Raw genomic sequence first — 19,331 nt, forward strand, 5'->3', positions numbered from 1 at the left:
CTCTCTCTCTTTCCAGCGTACACAGAGCCGCCCTAGCGGCGAGAGCGGAAGCTCGCTCGCGGTGAATCGAGCATCGGCGTACGGCTCTACACGCACGTATAAAACAGCATAGCCAACGAGCAAGACTCTCTCGCGTGCAGACTGCAGACACACGTTAGTTCGAGGGCCGGTCACGTGACCTGCGCCGCGACGAGCCGCGCAGCGCGAGCCCCCAGTTACACACGCACTCGCGCACCGACAAGAAGCGACTCGCCGCCGCGAGAGCAAGCGCACAAGGCATAGCAAACAGCCGAGTGTACATCCAAAAGGGAAGGAGTGGAAGAAAGAAGAACGAAGGAACGAAAGATAAAGGAGAGGAGGCGCGCGCCGCGCCAGTTTGCGCCGCGCGAGGAAGGGAAAAAAGCCAAGCAGCCAAGTGAGCGAGTAAGAGAGAAAGAGACAGAGAGGAAAACTCTCCCTCCTGCGACCGCCTATACTACTGTAACACCATCAGTGCCTCGGCCAGTCCACCTATAGTGTTGTACGTGCGTGATACTGCTACTCTCGTTCTCTCTCTCTGTTCTGTGTGTTTATCGCGCGCGCGGAACGACGGGTCGACACACGACGGACCCTCGGCTGCGACACTACTCCCGTCGTGTCTATGTGCGGAAGCGAGGAATTACACCGTACCAGCAACAGCAGCAGCAGCAGCAGCAGCAGCAAAGGTAAAAGCCGTGTTTCCTGCACGCTCGGTGTTCTTCTTCTTTGTGGCCGATGTAGGACTCTACAGTGTGTGTGCGCTGCTCCATACAGCTGTACCGTGGTGCGCGCGAGGGCCAGGAAGCTGGGGGATAGGCCCGACGAGTGAGTGTGTGCGGGTCTTCTCATGAAGTATGTATAAACGGGTATACGTATAGGGGGGAAGACGACGCAGTGCAGGCAGCTTATTTTTCGACGGGGCGCGGACGTCGTCGGGTCCTCCCCCTGCGCATTGTCGTTAGCCGCTCGCGACACAGGTGACGAGCGAGAGCATCAGCCGAGTATATGTGCGCGACGATGATTCTTCCGATTCTCGTGACTCGCTCGATCGACGCTGCCGCCGCCGCCGCCGCCGCCGCCGCTCTCGAATAAAGAACGTCAGAGCGAGATAGAGCCTATCATCATCTGTACGTGTCTCTCTCTCTCTCGCTCTCTCGCTCGCACTCTTACTCGCGCGCGCGCGCGAGCGAGCATCGCAGCTCTTTACTCTGCTATAATTTTCCTTCGGTTATATAGTCTACTGCCACGGCTCTGCAGTAGTCTGCAACGGGAGTATAGAGGTGTGCGCGCATACGAGTCGGTAAAATTGCTGGTCTAGTTGGAAATGCAGGAACTCGCGCGGCTCTCCGGGCCGCTTATATGAACGGTTGAATAAACGTTGATACCTACTCGCTGTTGATGACACAGTGCGAATTCGCCTCTCCCTCTGTTTCTCTCTTTCTTTCTTTCTCTAGCCGATGCTTCATTTATTTTCTAGTCTCCGCAGTGGGTAGTTACGCTGGTGGACTCTCTGTTTCGCCCTCTTCCCTCCCCTGATCTTTGTTTTCTCTTCGCCTCTCGCTCTTTGTTCTTCTCTCTCTCTCTCTCTCTCTATTTTCGACTTCGCCAAAGTTTTCCGTCGTGCCCGCCATCTCTCTCGCTTGATCCGTTCTCGTCGTCTCTCCCCGCTCGTCAGGTCCACTCGAGAGAGCGTATGTGCGATCAGCCACAGAGCCACACACGTAGTCGTACATTCTCGGTGCTGTATAAGTGCCGAAACGTGCTAAGTGCTTCAACTACCTCCGCGAGAGTAGAGCGCTGCTGCAGTGCTTGTATATACGTATATACGTGCGGGACACACATCATCAGCTCGTCTCTCTCTCTCTCTCTCTCGCGCGCGCGCGCGCTGCTCTCCGTGTGTGTTAGTATGCGCGCGAGTTTTCCATCATCCTCGTTTATTAAGTATTTTGCGCCTGGAATCTGGATCCCCGATCCGAATCGCCGTCCGTCGGCGGCTGGCTGCTGCATCGGAGCTTCTTCTCGAGTGGACTTGTTTTCGCGGAGGGTTGCACCGCGGCGTCGATGACGGCATTTTACGGCCGATTGCAGTGTGTCGAAAGAGGATTCGTTTGTTTTGTGAGTCGCGCGCTCTGTGTTTCCGCGATCGGTGGGCCTTTTTTTATCCTTCTTCGGTTTTTGTTTAGAAGCGAGTGCCTACACACTCGATTTCATCGCGTCCGCGGAGATGAAAGAACGGAGCGTGTCAGAGTCGTTTTTACCCGTGTAACCTTTAAGTTGTTGTTTTCATCTGATAGCGGATATTCCAAGTTTTTCTCCACGCAAAACGACTTTACAACGGTCCGCGCGGCAGTGCGTAAGCCAACTTATGTACACGCGTTGCGGAGGGTGAAAAAGTGCTTTCATAACGCGCAAAAAAGGCGTCTCTCTCTCTCTCTCTCTCTCGACCACGTAGCTTGTGCCGCGCTTGCATCCTCTGAAAGCGATAGCAAATTTAAGCCGTACAAGTGTCGCGCGCACGAGAGCAAGTATAGATACATACCTACATAATGCATAGATCCTCTCGCTATACCTATTTAGCTCTCCTTATTACACACTCGCGGTAATTCAGGTTAGACTGTTTTGCGTGCAGGTACTTATAAAGTGAAAACGCGTTTAATTTGATAATCAATAATTAGGTCAAGCCTGAAGCCGATTTCACGCACACCAGAGCCTGTACATGCGCGAATGCTCGATTCAGCAAAATATAAGTCATTGTCCTTCGAGCTTGAATAATACAGAAAGAATTCTTCGCGCGGTCGATAAACGTGCGCGCTTATTAACGAACAGCGCACTCGCAAAAATATCTGCAGGCGCGTTGCTTCGAAAAAGCCGAGAGCGTAAATTCCCGATACCCAAATAAGCGTAAGGTGAACCTAAACACACACGCGCGCATCGCTCGATTTCCCCCGTGAATGGATAAAAGCGCGCGCATTTTTCGCGCAAGCTTCGTCGAGCGTAAACAGAGAGAGAGAGCGAGAGAGAGAGAGAGAGAGAGAGAGAGAGAGAGAGCGCGAAAAGCCCATCTTTTTTCAGAGCGCACGAGGCGTACTCCGCGCGTATAGGAACGGGATGAGGTTGAGCAGAGGCATTTGACAGCTACATTATTCGGTCCCCTCAGTTCTTCCCTCCCTCCTTCCGGAGAAGCGAGCGATTTAAAGGCGCTCGAACGCGTTCGCTATTTCTCTCGCTCGCTCGCGCGCGCGCGCGCGTGTTCCCCGACGAGGGTGGGGTTACTATATACAACGAGTTGAGTTGCCTTCTCGCTCGCGCAAACTCTCACTCTCTCTGTCTCTCTCGCGAGGGTTTTGGCCGCCGGATCTTCTCCTTTTTTCCCCGGGTCGAGCGAGCAGAATACTTAGAGCTGCCCCGTCGTTCGCGCCTTCGCAGCAGTTAACCCCCGAGAGAGAGAGAGAGAGAGAGAGAGAGAGAGAGAGAGAGAGAGAGAGAGAGCAGGTGCTGGCTCGCTACTGGTGGAGAGGGAAAAAATTCGACTGTCACCTCGATATCGATCCCCCCTCGGAGCTCTTTCTCTCTCTCTCTCGCACTTGGCCAGGCCTATATACTGAGGCCAGATATAGAGAGGAAGAGAGAGGGCAATAACGCCGCTATACTCTGTGTGCAGGGTGTAGCCGAGACCGCTGACTTCTTCTCCCGGGGGCTCGCCGCCCTTTTTCACGCCATCACGGCTCAGACTACGCCCTTACTCGCCTCACCTGTGGCCGCGAACGTGACTTTCCTCTATGTTTACGTTGGGGATCGATTGCGCTCTCTCGCTCGGGAAAAGGATTGTGCCGTTACGCGAGTGAATTACCAAAGCTCAGTGTCGGTGCTTCTTTTAAGGTTAGTGCAACGCTCGCGGTTGAAAAATAAAAAATCGAAAATGGAATTTCCGATGCAGCTCTCGTGATCTCTCGCTGTTGCTGCGCGCTGTCGACTGCTGTTGCATAGGTATACTTACTTATATTGGGCGAGCGCGGCTGGCTACATACTCTTATATACATTTGCAGGCCGCACTATAGGCTCTCCGCGATCGATTAAAGATTAGCCGCGCGAGTTTTCGCGCACGTCATACGCATATAGTCTTGTTTATAGACGACGAATCGATCTAATTTAGCGCTTTTCGCCGCCGCCGCCGCTCTCTCTCTCTCTCTCTCTCTCTCTCTCTCTCTCTCTCTCTCTCTCTCTCTCTCTCTCTCTCTCTCTCTCTCTCTCTCTCTCTCTCTCTCTCTCCGCGCAGAGAGACATGCAAACTGGGCAGATATCGTTTATTTATGCTTTTAGACTTTTGCGTTTACTTATACACTTTGCCTACCCCTATCTGCTTGAGCCTCTCTATTTCCGTCTTCCTGCTTTCCTTTTCTCTTTTATTTGTACGTCTTCACCTGTGTCTACAATCGACTTATTACGCGAATCACGAGTATATTTTTATAGAAGCTCATAGCATATTAATTCGTTCCTGTATAGCGTGCAGAGATTTCTTTGAGAAATGGAGAATGTGAGAGACTGGTTAAGGAGAAATTTCAGATTCAATACCAAGATAATTGCTTGCTTGTTTTTTTATACAGTAAATGTTCTTCTAAAACGGTCCGTTCATTTGCATAACATCTATGTATTTACTTTGCAGTTTCTAAATTTATCTCATGAATGAGTGAGGTCAATGAATGTTTTCAATGAAATTCAAATTAGCCATACACGTGATGAAAATAATTTAATTGAATAACAATCTTTTCCATCAACTGTTCATTGAAACATTTCCAATATAAACGTTGCTATTTATAAGGTACATTCCAAGTAGTCATTGATTTGAGCGCAGATGATAAATTTGTCCTAAAGAAAAAATGTGTCTTGTGAGGAATTTGGTCAAGACTGAATTAGCAGTCAAGAATGTTATCGAAAAAACAAAAAAAAACATTACAATACATATACACACCGAATCATGTGATTTGGAAACTTGCCATTGGAACATCTGATCTTTTAAGCGTCGAGTGGAAATATCGCTATGAGTAGCTTAGTTCAAAGTTTAGTTTTCCAAAAGTTCTAGAAGCCCTACTGTTAAGATTTTGAAAGCTTGTTTGAATAGACAAAAGATGGAGAAAGACTTAATTTGAATAATAAAATACACCGCATGGTTATTATTAAGACTTTGTGTTATATATTTTATGCCGATGTAACTGCTGTTTTGCATTAAGCTTTGGTCAGGTATATTTATAAACTCAAGTGGTTTGAATGGTACCCTACTGTGATAATATTTATCTGCTATAATGTGCATAAGGCATCTTGCAAAATGTGTATTGGCTTCAAAGTATATTTAATTAAAAACCAAAAATTTCAAGTGTACTAAGCATGTATCACATTAAATGCTCAATTGACTGTACTGATAATCGTGAATTCCTTACATGATAAAAAAAATTAAGAATCCAAAATGAAGTATAATTGTTTACTTTGATATAATGAGACAATATACTGGTCTTAAAATTTTGGAATCAAAGCACCTCATTTTTATCTGCATTACATGATAGCTTTTCAATACAAATATTCTCATCTATATCTGTCTATAGAATCATTAATTAATTATTATTAAATGCAGAGTTACTTATCAACAGCTAATAATTTGCATTTCTATCAAAGTTAAGATGCTTTGCAGTATTCTTATCGTTACTTTTTTATCTCATTGTGAACTTATCTCCTTTCTTGAAGGAAAACTGCACTGAGGCCAATGTCTCCTTGCAAATTACACTATTTACATTCCACTAGTGTATTCTGCATATTTACCTATTTTATAGACTTAAAGTCTGTATAAAATCTTTGAGTGAAAATTGATTGTCTGAAATAAATACCATTAAAAAAGTGAAAAAAGGTGGATACTTTAGAAACACATTACTAAATGAACTGTAGTCATAACCATAATTCTGCACAATTGGCTTGATTTTAGAATTAATGTGAATGACATTACGTATACTTCTTACTAACAAGGATAGTATCTCATCTCCGGGCCACTAATTTGATCAGATTGTGAGTGGTGCTTCATGATACCAACCTTGAAGTTCTAGAGCTCGGACTTGTGTAATTGCAATACAAGTCGAATAATTCATTCACCTTCTGAGTTTAAGCAAAATGAAACCTTTCTCTGTAAGATCCAAGACTCAAAGTTTTGTTCATTCCAGATGAATGCTGAAACTTCCAAGGAGATCACGTAAATTGCAATTGTTTGCAATGCCACCAGCTTGGAGCATGGACAATCCAGCTCCGTAGTGCTGCTGCCATGTTGGTCACGCAGTCTCCCTGTTCTATGGATAATCCATCAAACATGTTGTCGGTACTCGAGGAGGAAAGCAATGTTGATATTGATGATGTCTTCCCACCACACGTTGACACCACAAACATCATCATACAACCTGAGTCGCCGACCAGCAAGAAGCAAACCCTCAAGACCTTCAAGGAGATTAATGCACTCCTACAAGCAGACAAATTACGCGAGGTGAAGCTCATCCTGAGGGAGAATGCCTGGCCGCTCAACAACGGCATTAGAACTCAGCTATGGCCGGCACTTATCAGTCAACACTCCAAGGGCAACAACACCATGGATGGTTATTACTGGGACATGGTGAGCCAAATTTTAGGAACTACAGGTTAGTTTCAATTCACTGATATATTATTTCTTTTAGTTAACAGCTTTAATCTCTGTTAATTGCATTTTTCTATATCTTTTCAATCTCTCCTTGAATCTACGTATAATTATGTATGTTATTGCAGAATTACCAGAGCAATCAATTATGTTGCCACCATTTGTCGACAGTACTCACTGTTTATCGTATAACTTGACTCGCAAAGGTAGAAGTGTCGCCGACAGAATCGTTTCAGTCTTAGGTTATGCATGTCCAGATATAACATACAGTCCATCGCTTTACCCAATAACTGCTCTTCTTCTGCATTTTATGCCAGGTAAGCAACACAGTTCTTAAAGTCAATTTCAATCATAAAAATTATGAACGATTTTCATCATACCTTAAATCATTTTTCAGAGGAACAATGCTATCATTGTGTGCAAAGCTTAGTAGCATCAAAGAAAAAAATGTTCATCACACAAACAAAACTGCTTTATGAAGTAACATGGAAAACTGTTGAGCAAATAACGAAAAAACATGTAGTACGTATTGTATTAATCAAGGTTTTTCTTTACTTTGATTTCATTATGACATACAATAAATAGCATTTCATAAATTCTGTTTCAGAAATCTGCAGCAGTACATTTAGCTAGACATTGTTCAGTATCAAGAGCAGAAAGAATCTACATGGACTGGATCTGGTGGATCCTGCAATTACTCCCGTTTCAACATCTAGTCAGAGTTATGGACTGTTTTTTGCATGAAGGCATTAAAGTAAGAGTCCAATCAGCTCATTTAAATTATAATAAATAAAAGTTGGCAAATTTATCTGATTTAATCTTATTTTATTTTATTTAGGTCTTCTATAGGGTAGCTATGGCTATAATCTTATTATTCTATAAACATTCATCACCACAAACTTCGGAATGGATGGCTGAAATTACCAAGAATGGTATTGATGCAGCACTTTCAAAGTTTTGTAGACAAATACCGGTAAGCATTTACACCTCATCTTAGAACTCTACTAATAATATAAAAGTTGTTCAATAATAGTCGGCGAATATAAGTGTACGCTTTTTTCAAAGATTCACATGAGAATCGAAGGCTATGCAGTGAGTATAACAACTGTTTTTAATTGTTAACTTTCGCTAATTCTAGGTGACTCCAGCAAAGTTTTTGCGTACTGCATTTGGTATTCGTGGATTAAGTTCGGCTTACATATCAAGAGTATTCATTAGCATCGAAATGAATTTAAAAAGCCGAAACGTGGTGTCGGGATCCAAGTCGTTGGTAAAATCAAGGTCGACCGATACTTTACCAACAAGTCAGTCACAAATGAACATACAAATGATGTCTCACACCCTCACAATAAGAGAGGTGAGTGGATTAGAAATAAGGTGACTTGTTAAACAAGAGTGCCATTTTCTTCATTCTGGCATTCAGTAAAATTGTATTTTTTAATATTTATTTGTTGGTATATAGTGAAAAATATAAGTACTAACGTAGAAACGTATATTTTTTTTAAATTTTATTTGGATATACTTTTTTTTTTTAATACGAATGTTTTAACTATCAATTTCTCTATATCTTTTTCTTTTTCTCTATCCTACTTTCTCTTTTTCCAATAAGACAATAACAGTGGTGCAGGGTTAATATGACCTCAAAAATGTCATATCTTAACAAACTTGGTTTTTGTGTAAGATCTATGGTCGCTTAATCATTTTCAGTATATAATATTTGTACAACATATAAATATTATTGTTGTCGTTGAGCGATGCCATTAACTTTTTCCATTTTGTTACATAGTGAATCGATTAAGCAAACAACGAATCCGAGGAGTACTTAAAAAAAACTTTGAATAAGACAAATTATAAAATACCTTTTTAAACAGCTGAAAACTACAGAAGATTTTTTTCAATGATTCACTTTGTTTTCAGAAAGAATGTGAAGACACGTACAAAGACAGGGTATCGTATAATTATCTTTTTGGACAATGTGCCGTTCGTTTCATGTGCTACCTTTTTTCTCCTCCCTAAAACTACTATTCGAGTTACACTCACACGTACTCTCATTCATCACGACACTATAAAGCGTCGTCGGCTTTTATCGCTGTTTCCATATGCGCCACATATGCAACCGCTGCTCTCATTTTTTCAGCGAGTGGTATTAATATTCATAATCAAATTTGCAGTGTTACATTTTATTTTTCTTTCTTAATTTTTTTTGTGCAATATTAATCATTTTATCCTGGTTAAAAAATTTTTGTAAAATTCTTTCGAAATTGCGTTAAAAAAAGCTTTGTTAAGATATACGTTGCTATTGATTTTATAATAATAATTATATTGTATATTATTTTATAAAGAAAAAAAAACACTAACGAAAGTCTGTTGAAAATTCTTGTTCTGAGTTAATGTTTCAAATCGCATGATGCTTTATGATCTAATTTAATTCACTTACTACTATGCATTAATTCTTTCGTAAAAATTTCAAATTGAATAACATCTTATCTCAACGTTATACTTTAACATTATTAGAAAATAATAAACAAATGATTAAAATACGCGATTTTTTAACCAGGTTAAACAAATCAGACATTCTCACGTAAAGGGCTAAGACAAGAAAGACTCGGTCGGCTCTCAGTTTTATCAAACGGAACCACATTTTATGGTTTCGTATTTGGTCCAGACGTTGTTCAGCTGGATGTATAAATCGGCAATAATCTCCTCCGATACAGAGGGCACACATTAGAGGTTGTTTATGGTTTCTTTGTTTTGATTCGGCTCTATTTATAACTTTCAGACGCTATCTTTGACAAACGTACAAACATAAAATGTCTGCAAAATATACACCTAATGTTTGTTCGAGACAAACTCTGCACACTTCCACAGTGCCGGTATACACGGCTGTCCCACGCAATTTACAATTTTGACAGTTTGGACCTTTAACTGTTTGCCGACGTTTCACTCTCGAGGGTCGTATAATATGATATACGCACCTAACGCATAAATAATATGAGGCACATGTCGTGAACTGTAAAACGTTGTCGAAAACCCTTTGATAATCGACTCATCTTCATCTCTTGTTTGGGGGCAAAATCATGAAACGGATAAACAATAATTTATATGGCAATATAATCATGCTCAATCATGTCTTTTAATCGTATACTCTTTTACTTGGCAAACTAGACAAAAATGTTTGCTGATATAAAGCGATCATGCATTTCTCTAGAATTCTTTTGCTTGTCGCATGCCTCTGAATCCCTGAACTTTGGATATAATCGACTAATTCTGGAACGGTAGTCTGTGCTGCATACCCTAACCCTGTTTTTTTAATATATACATTAATACACATACTGCGATTCACAAATAACAAAGAAACATTCGCTCCAATGCATAACCAACAGATAAACGACTAACCTCATCACTGGAACAGAAAATCATGACGCATGGAAGCTCTTGACTTTATGTATTTGCTTATCCTCGTTTTTGGCGATTCCTCGTTTATTAACTGCTCGCAAGAAAGAGAGAGAAAGAGAATATAAAATTTAAAAGAAGCTCTCCGCGTGTGTGCTCTAACTCTTGCTCTGCGAAGCTGTGCGCGTTACGGATTCTCGTGATGTGTAAGCGTCCTTGCCTGGTGACGATTGAGAAAGATGTTGTGGCCCGCTGGCGCTTCGGGGGATAAAGAGAGATTTTTGCGCAGGGGCTCTCCGCAAAAAGTATTCATAAACAACGGCCGGCTATTTTCGATATGCCGCGCCGAATGTGAAATCAAGAGACTGCCTGTGCGTCGTTCCTAAAATAGATTTTACACAAAGCAAACATAACTTGTATCGAATCTCTTAGCTGAATGCATTAGGTCTTGCCTTTTTTATTTTAGATCGCAGATTAGACTGCTTTTGAGGAAGTTATAAAAGTGTTGTTTGTTTCTTTTCTCGTTTCGTATTATGTCATGCAGAAGCTAATTTTATAACTTTTGTTTACACAATACGTGCGATGAAGATTTGTGCGATACACTTTTGTTTACAAACATTCGAGACTGATTTTGTATTTCATGGACTGTTTTTATTTATTATACAGATTACACTTTAATCATGTGTATGCAAACGAGCGTAGTACAGGGAAAAACTGAAAGATGGTTTTATCTTGATAGATGCAAACGTAGCAGAAAAAAGTATACGTGATGATGTTTTTCACATCTTAGTACAGTAGCGAACTTTTATAACTAACTTGTTTTTAATTTTGATAATGGTGTGTTCACAGACCCAGCGAACAGTAAAAAAAATTGACTACCTATAAATTTTACTTTACTACTTATTTTCTCGTTTTTTTTTTCGTTGCGTATATCCAACGTTATATACTTTAAGTTCGTTTATATCCTTTTGTTTCACGATACGTTATTCTACGAGAAATTTTTCGTTCCTCTTTCGTTCGATTATATTAACCAATCCAACAATAAAGAAACGAAAGCCAAAGAAAGTGCGACACTTTCGTTGTCTATAATATTTTATGTTGTCGATAGTTCGATCGCATCTCTCTGAGTCGCGTACGAGTATATCATTATTGATTGTAATAATACACTAACGCGCTCGAAGCTCAGAGAGTGTGAGAGGGCACGTAGATGCAAAAACTCATATAAGCTCCGTATGTCTGTCTTTGTGTTTGCGCTGCAATTTCGCCCGGACGTCGATGGCACACGCTGCTGATGGGTGTGAATTATTAGGGCGCGCACAGTCCTGGACCACGTGCTCTCTCGATGGGCGTTTACCCCATACAAAGCATACGATCTCAGATCCTTGATATGCCCGAAGTAAGTACCTCGACACGCTCGACTAATATCCTTCCGAAAAATGTTTTCTTCCCTTTTTTCCATAGACCCGTGCTGTGCGGTGCTCGAATCTGATCCGATTTAGTTGTTCGCGTATAATGGATTCTGTGCGACATGTCTCGTAAAAAGCATCGTCGCTTTTTACGCAACGGTCCATATACGAGCACTCGCTACACTTTTACACGGACTGAATCGTAGACCTTTTAATTTATTTGCTCCTTTCGTTATTTTCGTAGGTGATTTCGTCGTGCCTGTGGCATGTGTAATTATTGACACATTTATTATATGTAATATATTTTTATAATTTTGCCAGCGTTATTATTTCGATGGGCTGCTTATTATACATCCATTATATAACTAAATAGTATCAGTAACAGAAGAGGCAATATCCGTAGAGACGATTATTATTTTGCCATTTTAATTTTGCTGCTACTCTGCTTCGCTGCAATATTTTGTTTTACTACTGTGACTATGTCAGTTAAATAGGACGTTCAGATAAATCTACAAATTGATCGCCCTTATACCACGAACGTTTGTTTTTGGTTTTCCTTCGCTTTGGAGCCGAGTTTGTTCGCAGCTCCTTTTTCAGTTGGCTCGTCCGATTTTCCAGCGATTTTTCTTTTTCGGCCCCCGTGTGATGTGTCTCGTTGTCGTTGTGCGAATGAGACGCCGGCGTCGTGCATGCGTAAGTCTTTTTCGTAGTTGCGTATAGTGTTATACATCATCAATAGCTATTGCGAGCACTTGTGTATTTTTTTTTTCCATAAAACGCTACTGTCATCGATATTTTTCTCCTCATCATTTATATTTCATCATCGTGTTTGCCATCATTTTTTTCAGATATACATATAGATTGTGAATCAGCTCCTTTTTTGCGCTCCGTCTTTTGGCGTCTGTATACGTCGTTCCTCGGCTTTGAGTGTTAATTTTTAAGCAAATGTTTGCGTCGCATGCATTAATAACGCACCTGATGCACCGAGCATGATACAGAGCAACGGTGGACGAGTTTTGAAAGTTTTCCGTTGCTCTGCACACGCATCGCGTATTGTACAAAGCACCTTTTTTAGTCGTCGTTTTATTGATTAACTATATATATTTACATTGTATAGACGCGTAATTTTAGTATAATAATTATTTGTCCTAGATGTTGTTTATTAACGTAAATGTAGCGATTAGAACTAACTTTCCTAACTCATATCCGAGATTTATTTATATATTATATGTGTGTTTATTAACAATGATCATTCTATCATTTCTTCTTTGTAACGACTCGACTACGTTGACGTATATTATCAAAGACTTAAATGACATATCAACGATGATGAAAATTTTCAATTTATCTATAAAATATACATGCAGAGAAAGTAAACAAAAAAAAAACAAGAGTGCTTTGTAAAAGATATTTTTTCCACATATACGTGATACGCTAGTTCACTGCAGCCTGCAAAAGAGCTCGGCATTGAATTTCGCTTGGTCAAGTTCAGCATAATTTTGTTTTATTCTTTTTTTTTTCTCTCTCTCTCTCTCTCTCTCTATCCTTCTCTCTCTTTTCAAAGTGCACGAGGGATTCCAGAACCATCACAGTCGATGCGATACGCATGTAGGAAATCTCAAAGGCCCAGTGCGTGCGAGCGCGAAAAATCTTTATAGTCTTCGAAAATAAAAAAGCCGATCTCTTGCGGTTCGGCTGACGTCAGTGAGATTAACAGAGGCTCGGGCATAAATTCGCGCATATAAAATTCTTTACTTTTTCGCACGTGGGCACTTGAGAATTTCTATTTTAGACTGGACGGCACTTGACATGGGGAATCCTGCGTGCACCGAATATACACTCGCCGATTGCCTTGCAAGCGCGCGGGAATTCGCGAGAGCATGATTTACATTTTATATAACAATGCATTGTATACGAATCAACGTTTGATTTTTTTTTTACTCACTTCGGAGTACTATGTGATACTTTTCGATGCGATTAACCGAGCGAAATTACGTTATACGAAAAAATAAGTAAAACGGTCAACACCGAAAAAAAGTACACACGCACGTACAATTTCACTAAGAGCAACCTGTTACTGATCGAGCTTTATATCGGCAGCTATTCACGTTGTGGTCTTGGCTGCCAGTACGGATCACAATGTACCAGCCGATTTTGCTCTACACCACCGAGGAGCACGGCTGCTCGCTGACTACTTTCTACGTGCGCGTAGAGAAGTACGAACCGACCCTCCTCATGATCAAAACCTGCAACAACGAGGTGAGCTTTTTTATCGCTTTCGAATTGTTTTTATTTCTGTATACTCATGCGCATCAGTTCTTTGATCCGAACGCGATGTAAATGTAGCGACGGATTTAAACTGGTGCAGTTGTTTTATTTCCAAGTGAAAAGTTCGCGTACACTAAATCTGGCTTTGGCGATTGCAGGTATTTGGGGCATATTGTTCGACGAGATGGTGCGAGAGGAATTTGAAAGACGACAAGGGGCAGAGACAGGCGTATTTCGGGACGGGAGAAACATTCCTGTTTAGTTTGTATCCAGAACGAGCCAAGTATCCTTGGGTCGGCATGGATTCATCCCACAACGATTCCAGAGTCCATCACTCGGCGGAGCTGTTCATGGCCGCCGATTCGAAAATGATAACCATCGGTGGAGGGTATGTATTACACACGTTTATCGCTCTAATCCGTGCTCCGATTCCGAGCTATCGAATCGATAAAGAGCGCGCATTATGCAACGACGCATCTCACCTGCGAGATAAAGAATAACTGATAAATGGCTTCTTCATCCCGCAGAGATGGCCAAGCAATCTGGATGGACGAGAACATAAGGTTCGGAAAAACCGATCGCTGCTCAACGTTTAACAATCCGCCGCTCTGTGCCAGCGGGGATTTCGAGATTCGGGTCCTTGAAGTCTACGGTTTTCATGGAGCTTAAACGAAACCAAGAGAAACGAATCGACACCGGCGGTGGCAGCGCTATGAAGTATTCAATTTTCTTACTGCCATTTAGCGTCTCTCTCACACTGTATAATCACACCCTCTCCCTCATCCTCGTTCTATTTCTCCTAACTTCCTCTATATTGTTGACGACTCTTGTTTATCAGTGTTGGAATTTTCGCTGTTTGGAGGAGAGAGCCAGTTGACGCAATAACGCTCTCCTCTGCTCGCTGCTTAGAGATAATAATATCGGTATGCGTGACTGTCTTGTTAATTAACACTCACACTCGTACACACACCCACACATGTGTAAGCACGATTATATCTATAATACACACGTTGATAAATGAAAGAAGGAAAACTTCACCCCACGACGAAGCTTTAATCTAGTACGAACCGATATCGTCCTGCGAGAACTGGATTTTCGTTCGCCTCTTCTTGACGAAGATGTTAAGCGCTATATTATAACCATTGTTCAGATTCAGAGTTCGTTGTTTATCAAATCGAATCCTATCAGATGTTTAAGATAGTTTCATTTTGTGAAAGAAAGAAAAAAATATTTTCATTTGTCTGTTTGCACTGCGAGGCCTATAATGACAAAGTAATAATGCGTTTATATATAGTCTATTTTCTATATATATATATATAATTGTTTTTTTCATAGGCACAATATTAAAAAAAAACGGAAATTAAAAAATAAAAAAAAGAAAAGAAGACGAACGATCGTTACTCTGTCTTTCGAGATAAGCGCAGCGGCAGCCCTTATAGTCCACACATAGATCTTTGACAATAATAATTTTCGAACAACACGAACTAATCATTGAAACCACCAAGTTCGGTAACCCTTTTTCCGTAATGAACGATTTTCGAAAAAGAAAATATCAATTAACTGATTCAATGCGACTAGTTAAGATTCATTGGACCAGAAGTTAACATTATCTACATTATACACACCTTGTACATATTTATTTAATTATGCCTATTTATAATTTTAAGATTGCATTCATGTTTGTACAAATGTGTTGTTTCATAACATTTATTTAATTTAGCATTGTTATATCTTAGCTTTAATCCGCTGTTAGACAAAAGAAAAAGTTTGTTTTTATATTGTGACACGCTCTATCTCTGTATATATTATAAATATATATAATTAAAGAACAAGTAGTTAGCGTATCTATCGGATAAATCGTGATTAACAGCCGGTGCTGGCTCGTGAACCGTAGACAAAGACTAATAGAATGCGTCTTTTTGCAAGTATCATAACCTTCCAGGCTTTATATTGATTCGCTGTTGAAATACAAATATTTTTCGCTTACGTTTTATTCTCGTTATAACATACTACTCAGATTTTTGCAGATGTGGCTGGCACCACGTATTAAAAATACTGTTTGATCTTGTCGTTCTCACATTTTCAAACAAGCAAGTAAGCGCGAAAATTTAAGCGTATGCGTGTGTTTTCTTCTTCCTGATAGTGTACACACGCTAAAACACAGATATATATATATATATACTCTGGTAAAAATATTTCTCCGTACAAAGTATTGAAGAAGAAAAATAAAACAAACAATTCGTCATGACTTCATACGTAGTATTATGACAGGATAAAAGAAATGACTGAAACTATAAATGACTATGATACTAAAATAATCGATAGATCACGTTTTGCTTTTGCTTAAAAAAAGCAAAAAATGTATAGAAGAATTACAAAATGAATGGTATTTTTTTTTTTTTTGAAATATTTTTACCAAAGCGCGCACGTGCGCACACCTACACTCACAAAGATTAATATAAAAAAAGTTTTGAAAATTGTGCGATTGAGTAAAACCCTAGTATGACTGTGTCTATTTTGCGACGTGTATGCGCATTTGCATTATGTACGAAATGCATACTGTACAAGATTATATACGCTATTAGACTTTTAATTTTACATGTTATGTATTTAAGAAAGGTAATCGCCTCGAAGCCCTGTGCGCCTGAACGTTAAATAAAAAGGCACTTTGCTCTTGTAAGATCAAACAAAAGAAGAGCATAATATGTGCGTATCGATGCATATCAGAGTCACGTCGAATGTGAAACGAATTCTACTTTTTTTTCATTCATTTTTTCCAAAAAAATGAGATAGTTGTCTTTTTAACTCGTACTTTGTTATGAATTAGAATACAATCGCAGTAACATAATCGTTTATGTAAACCACTGGGTAAACTAATATTCGTTACATCAAAATAGTTTACGTGTTAGGTAAGGCTAGTACACTTTCATTACTCTAAAAATCACTGATTATTTTACTTTACATTGTGAAATGAATAATTTTTTTTGTTTTCCTGTTAAATCATAAAAATATGATAACGTTCCTTAAAAATTATATCACTTCCATACATATTTAGTTGAAAAAAATTGGAACTGTATTATTAAAGAAATCAAGCATTAGAAATTTTAGAGTAATAGACTGTTTATCAATGCCTCCTCTCAAATTTTAATTATTTGATTTTTGAACAAAAAGAAAAAACCAAACACTGTTTTCAATTGTTATTTACGAACCATGCGTCGTACAATGTATAAATGTATAGTTAAGGACTCCGCCAGGTCATGATTATCGCAGGTGAAGCACTGTAGCACTGTTAACGATCAACAAATTTAGCTAAGTCTTTTGCTGTTGTAACGTTATCAATAATTCAAAATCTTTATTTCTTCGTTGTACAGTCGTAGCATTTAATAATTGTTTTTCTTTCGGAGCCAAGAACTGATACCGTTTGCTATTGGGGCAAATTTTGTAAGTACTAATTAATTTATAAAAGTGATTTATTATCGCATTTTCAATTCCCCGAAGAAGAGAAAGTATTACTTTTATACTAATTTTTACAGGGATGTTACTAGCACTGTGTGTACAATTATTTACTAGTTTTTTAAATAGAATTTTTCGTACCGGACAAAGGTCATTAATATAGTTTGAATGCGTATCGTAAATTGTTTTTATAAAAAATTGAGTGCTATTTACGAAAGAGTGCGGTATCAGTCCCTGTAGTCGAGAGGCTCAATCATGCGTTTGACGCTAATAAATGTGCACACTGTATATGTTAAAAGCTTGTACAATCGCCGTATTTCCCTTTTCTAATCATATTTTGTAAGCAAAATAAAAAAAAACGATTCGTGTAGAATCAAGCATCAAAGTGAGTTAAATTAGTAGACGAATCTTTGTAAACCTAGGGTATAGCGCTCCTTTTGTAAGCGTTGAACGCGAGAAAAAATCCCGAGTTAAAAATGCGTAGCTAGTTGGAAGTTTTAGACAGAAACATAAAAAAAGACTTTCAATTGCGTTAATATAGTATGATATTGATTCGTATTATTTGCGAAAAGAAAGTAAACAATTATATCTCTATGTATTTATAAATCGAAGCAAAAAACGAAAGAAAAGTAAGACCCACGGACGATGCTTACGTGTGCGATAACGCATAAACTTTAAAAGAAAAACAGTAGCTATGAATTACAGACTTGCATCGTCAATTTTTTCGTAGAACGTCCAGTAAACAATAATTTACGTCGAACGAATTGAAAGTGTATAGCATAAATGTGAGGAGAAATGTGTGCAGTTTGTCGAAGTTGCCAGTAGAATATTTTCGATGGCCACACGAGAAGGAAATGATACGGTTGACCTTAAAAATGCATTGTATGTGGCAAGCGTGAATTTGCAAATGAAAATATACATTACTTTTGATGGGTTTTAAGTACACAAAACGTAGCCTAATTTGCGAGAATTGAAATGACGTACACAAAAAGGTATTATATTATACACGAAACAAAAATATATATAAATATATATTATAAATATGAAAGGTAAAAAATTATAAGATAATGAAATGGAATGTTTTTAAAGCTTTCCGTGTGTAAATTAATGTTATATTATCGCCAGTTGTACTGTTTCCTCGATCAAAGTTGTTGCCTGATTATTATTAATTATTATTATCATTATTATTATATGATATACATTATCGTCATATCATCGTCGTTGTCATAGATATAGATTATTAAATGATTAAATACAATTCTTGTTAAATCGACGACTCTTCTCTAATTTCTCCATGCCCGATGAAACAAATTTGAAGTTTTCTGATATCTGTCTTTTTTAATATGTCCTAAAAGTATTCAATAGTCCTTTATTATATTTTATTTATAATTTTCATAAATATACTGTATAGTCATCCATCAACAGTAAATCGATCGATTTAGGTTTATTGTGGTCTATCACAAAGTTGCTTAAGTCTTAATAATTATTTGTACATTTTCTAATTACAACGATTTGTAATATCATTCGGAAAAGAGCTCTTGAGTACAAAAAAGGAACTCAATCTCGAAACGATTTTAACATACCGAGACAAGAGAGTACAGCATAATCGTACAGTCCATGCGTAAGAGTAATTTGTTCCACCGCTTGAAAAAAATTAAATAAAAAAAATTGACCAACGAGACAGCCTGTCAGTGGAGAGCTGAAGAAAAATGAGCAGAGGAAATCATCTTCTCATTGAGAGGTAGATACGAGTGGCGGTCACCGCGTCATCGTGAGATTTAAAAGACGCAAGCCTGCGTAACTCTTCCTTATTTGAGCATCGCTCCCGAAAATGAGCGCAGTTGTCTCGTGGCCCTAAAGCGTGAAAGCGTCCCCCCTTAAATGTACGGAATGAGCTCTCCGCGTTCTCCTTCCTCGTCCAATAATGGAGCCGCCAAAAATTATTGCTGCGGCGATCTTATCGCACCGCAAGACAAAATTGTTGTTGTACTAACACCTGTATCTCGCCACTGACAAACGACTCGACTTGAGCGTGTAATTTTGTTATCATAAAAATAATTATTGTTCTGATTACTTAAGTTTGGAACTAATTTATGATTAGGCGTTATCAACTCAAACATTTCGAAATT

At 39.3% G+C, this 19,331-nt stretch overlaps 2 protein-coding genes and 1 long non-coding RNA gene across 10 annotated transcripts in view; 2 read left to right on the plus strand and 1 right to left on the minus strand.

Annotated features, from left to right (window-relative positions):
* Window positions 1-18,475, plus strand: LOC100120644 (GTPase-activating protein skywalker). Of its 8 annotated transcripts, none has more exons than XM_008212303.4 (12): window positions 1-704; window positions 6,222-6,686; window positions 6,811-6,999; window positions 7,080-7,204; window positions 7,290-7,436; window positions 7,521-7,655; window positions 7,821-8,039; window positions 8,600-8,629; window positions 11,385-11,471; window positions 13,582-13,740; window positions 13,908-14,137; window positions 14,277-18,475. In XM_008212303.4, exons 2-12 carry the CDS (start codon window positions 6,320-6,322, stop codon window positions 14,416-14,418), a joined length of 1,830 nt encoding a protein of 609 aa, XP_008210525.1. In that variant the 5' UTR covers window positions 1-704; window positions 6,222-6,319; the 3' UTR covers window positions 14,419-18,475. The 8 variants fall into 8 exon arrangements, with proteins under 8 accessions (XP_008210525.1, XP_003424892.1, XP_008210536.1 ...); XM_032596456.1 differs by lacking the exon at window positions 1-704 and adding an exon at window positions 773-870; XM_031924447.2 differs by lacking the exon at window positions 1-704 and adding an exon at window positions 3,585-4,005.
* Window positions 9,780-10,909, minus strand: LOC103316773. Its single transcript, XR_001728885.3, has 2 exons — window positions 10,079-10,909; window positions 9,780-9,982 (listed from the first exon to the last, which is right to left on the minus strand). It is a non-coding gene; the product is annotated as an uncharacterized LOC103316773 (long non-coding RNA).
* LOC100120667 (bcl-2-related ovarian killer protein) overlaps window positions 14,361-19,331 on the plus strand; it is a 12,961-nt gene continuing 7,990 nt past the window's right edge. Inside the window, exon 1 of the mRNA XM_031924452.1 lies at window positions 14,361-14,466. Coding sequence (XP_031780312.1) covers window positions 14,408-14,466 — 59 coding nt within the window. The 5' untranslated portion in view covers window positions 14,361-14,407. The remainder of the gene's footprint in view (window positions 14,467-19,331) is intronic.

This window comes from Nasonia vitripennis, chromosome 2 (assembly GCF_009193385.2).
Source record: "Nasonia vitripennis strain AsymCx chromosome 2, Nvit_psr_1.1, whole genome shotgun sequence".
In the NCBI taxonomy this organism is placed as follows: Eukaryota; Metazoa; Arthropoda; class Insecta; order Hymenoptera; family Pteromalidae; genus Nasonia; species Nasonia vitripennis.

What these genes read in the sequence shown, in the direction of transcription:
- LOC100120644 (XM_008212303.4), top strand. Translation starts at nt 6,320, where the DNA reads ATGTTGGTCACGCAGTCTCCCTGTTCTATGGATAATCCATCAAACATG. An exon ending in AAGACACGTACAAAGACAGG is followed by an intron (nt 8,630 to 11,384) that starts GTATCGTATAAT and finishes GTGAATTATTAG; the next exon opens with GGCGCGCACAGTCCTGGACC. An exon ending in ATGATAACCATCGGTGGAGG is followed by an intron (nt 14,138 to 14,276) that starts GTATGTATTACA and finishes TTCATCCCGCAG; the next exon opens with AGATGGCCAAGCAATCTGGA.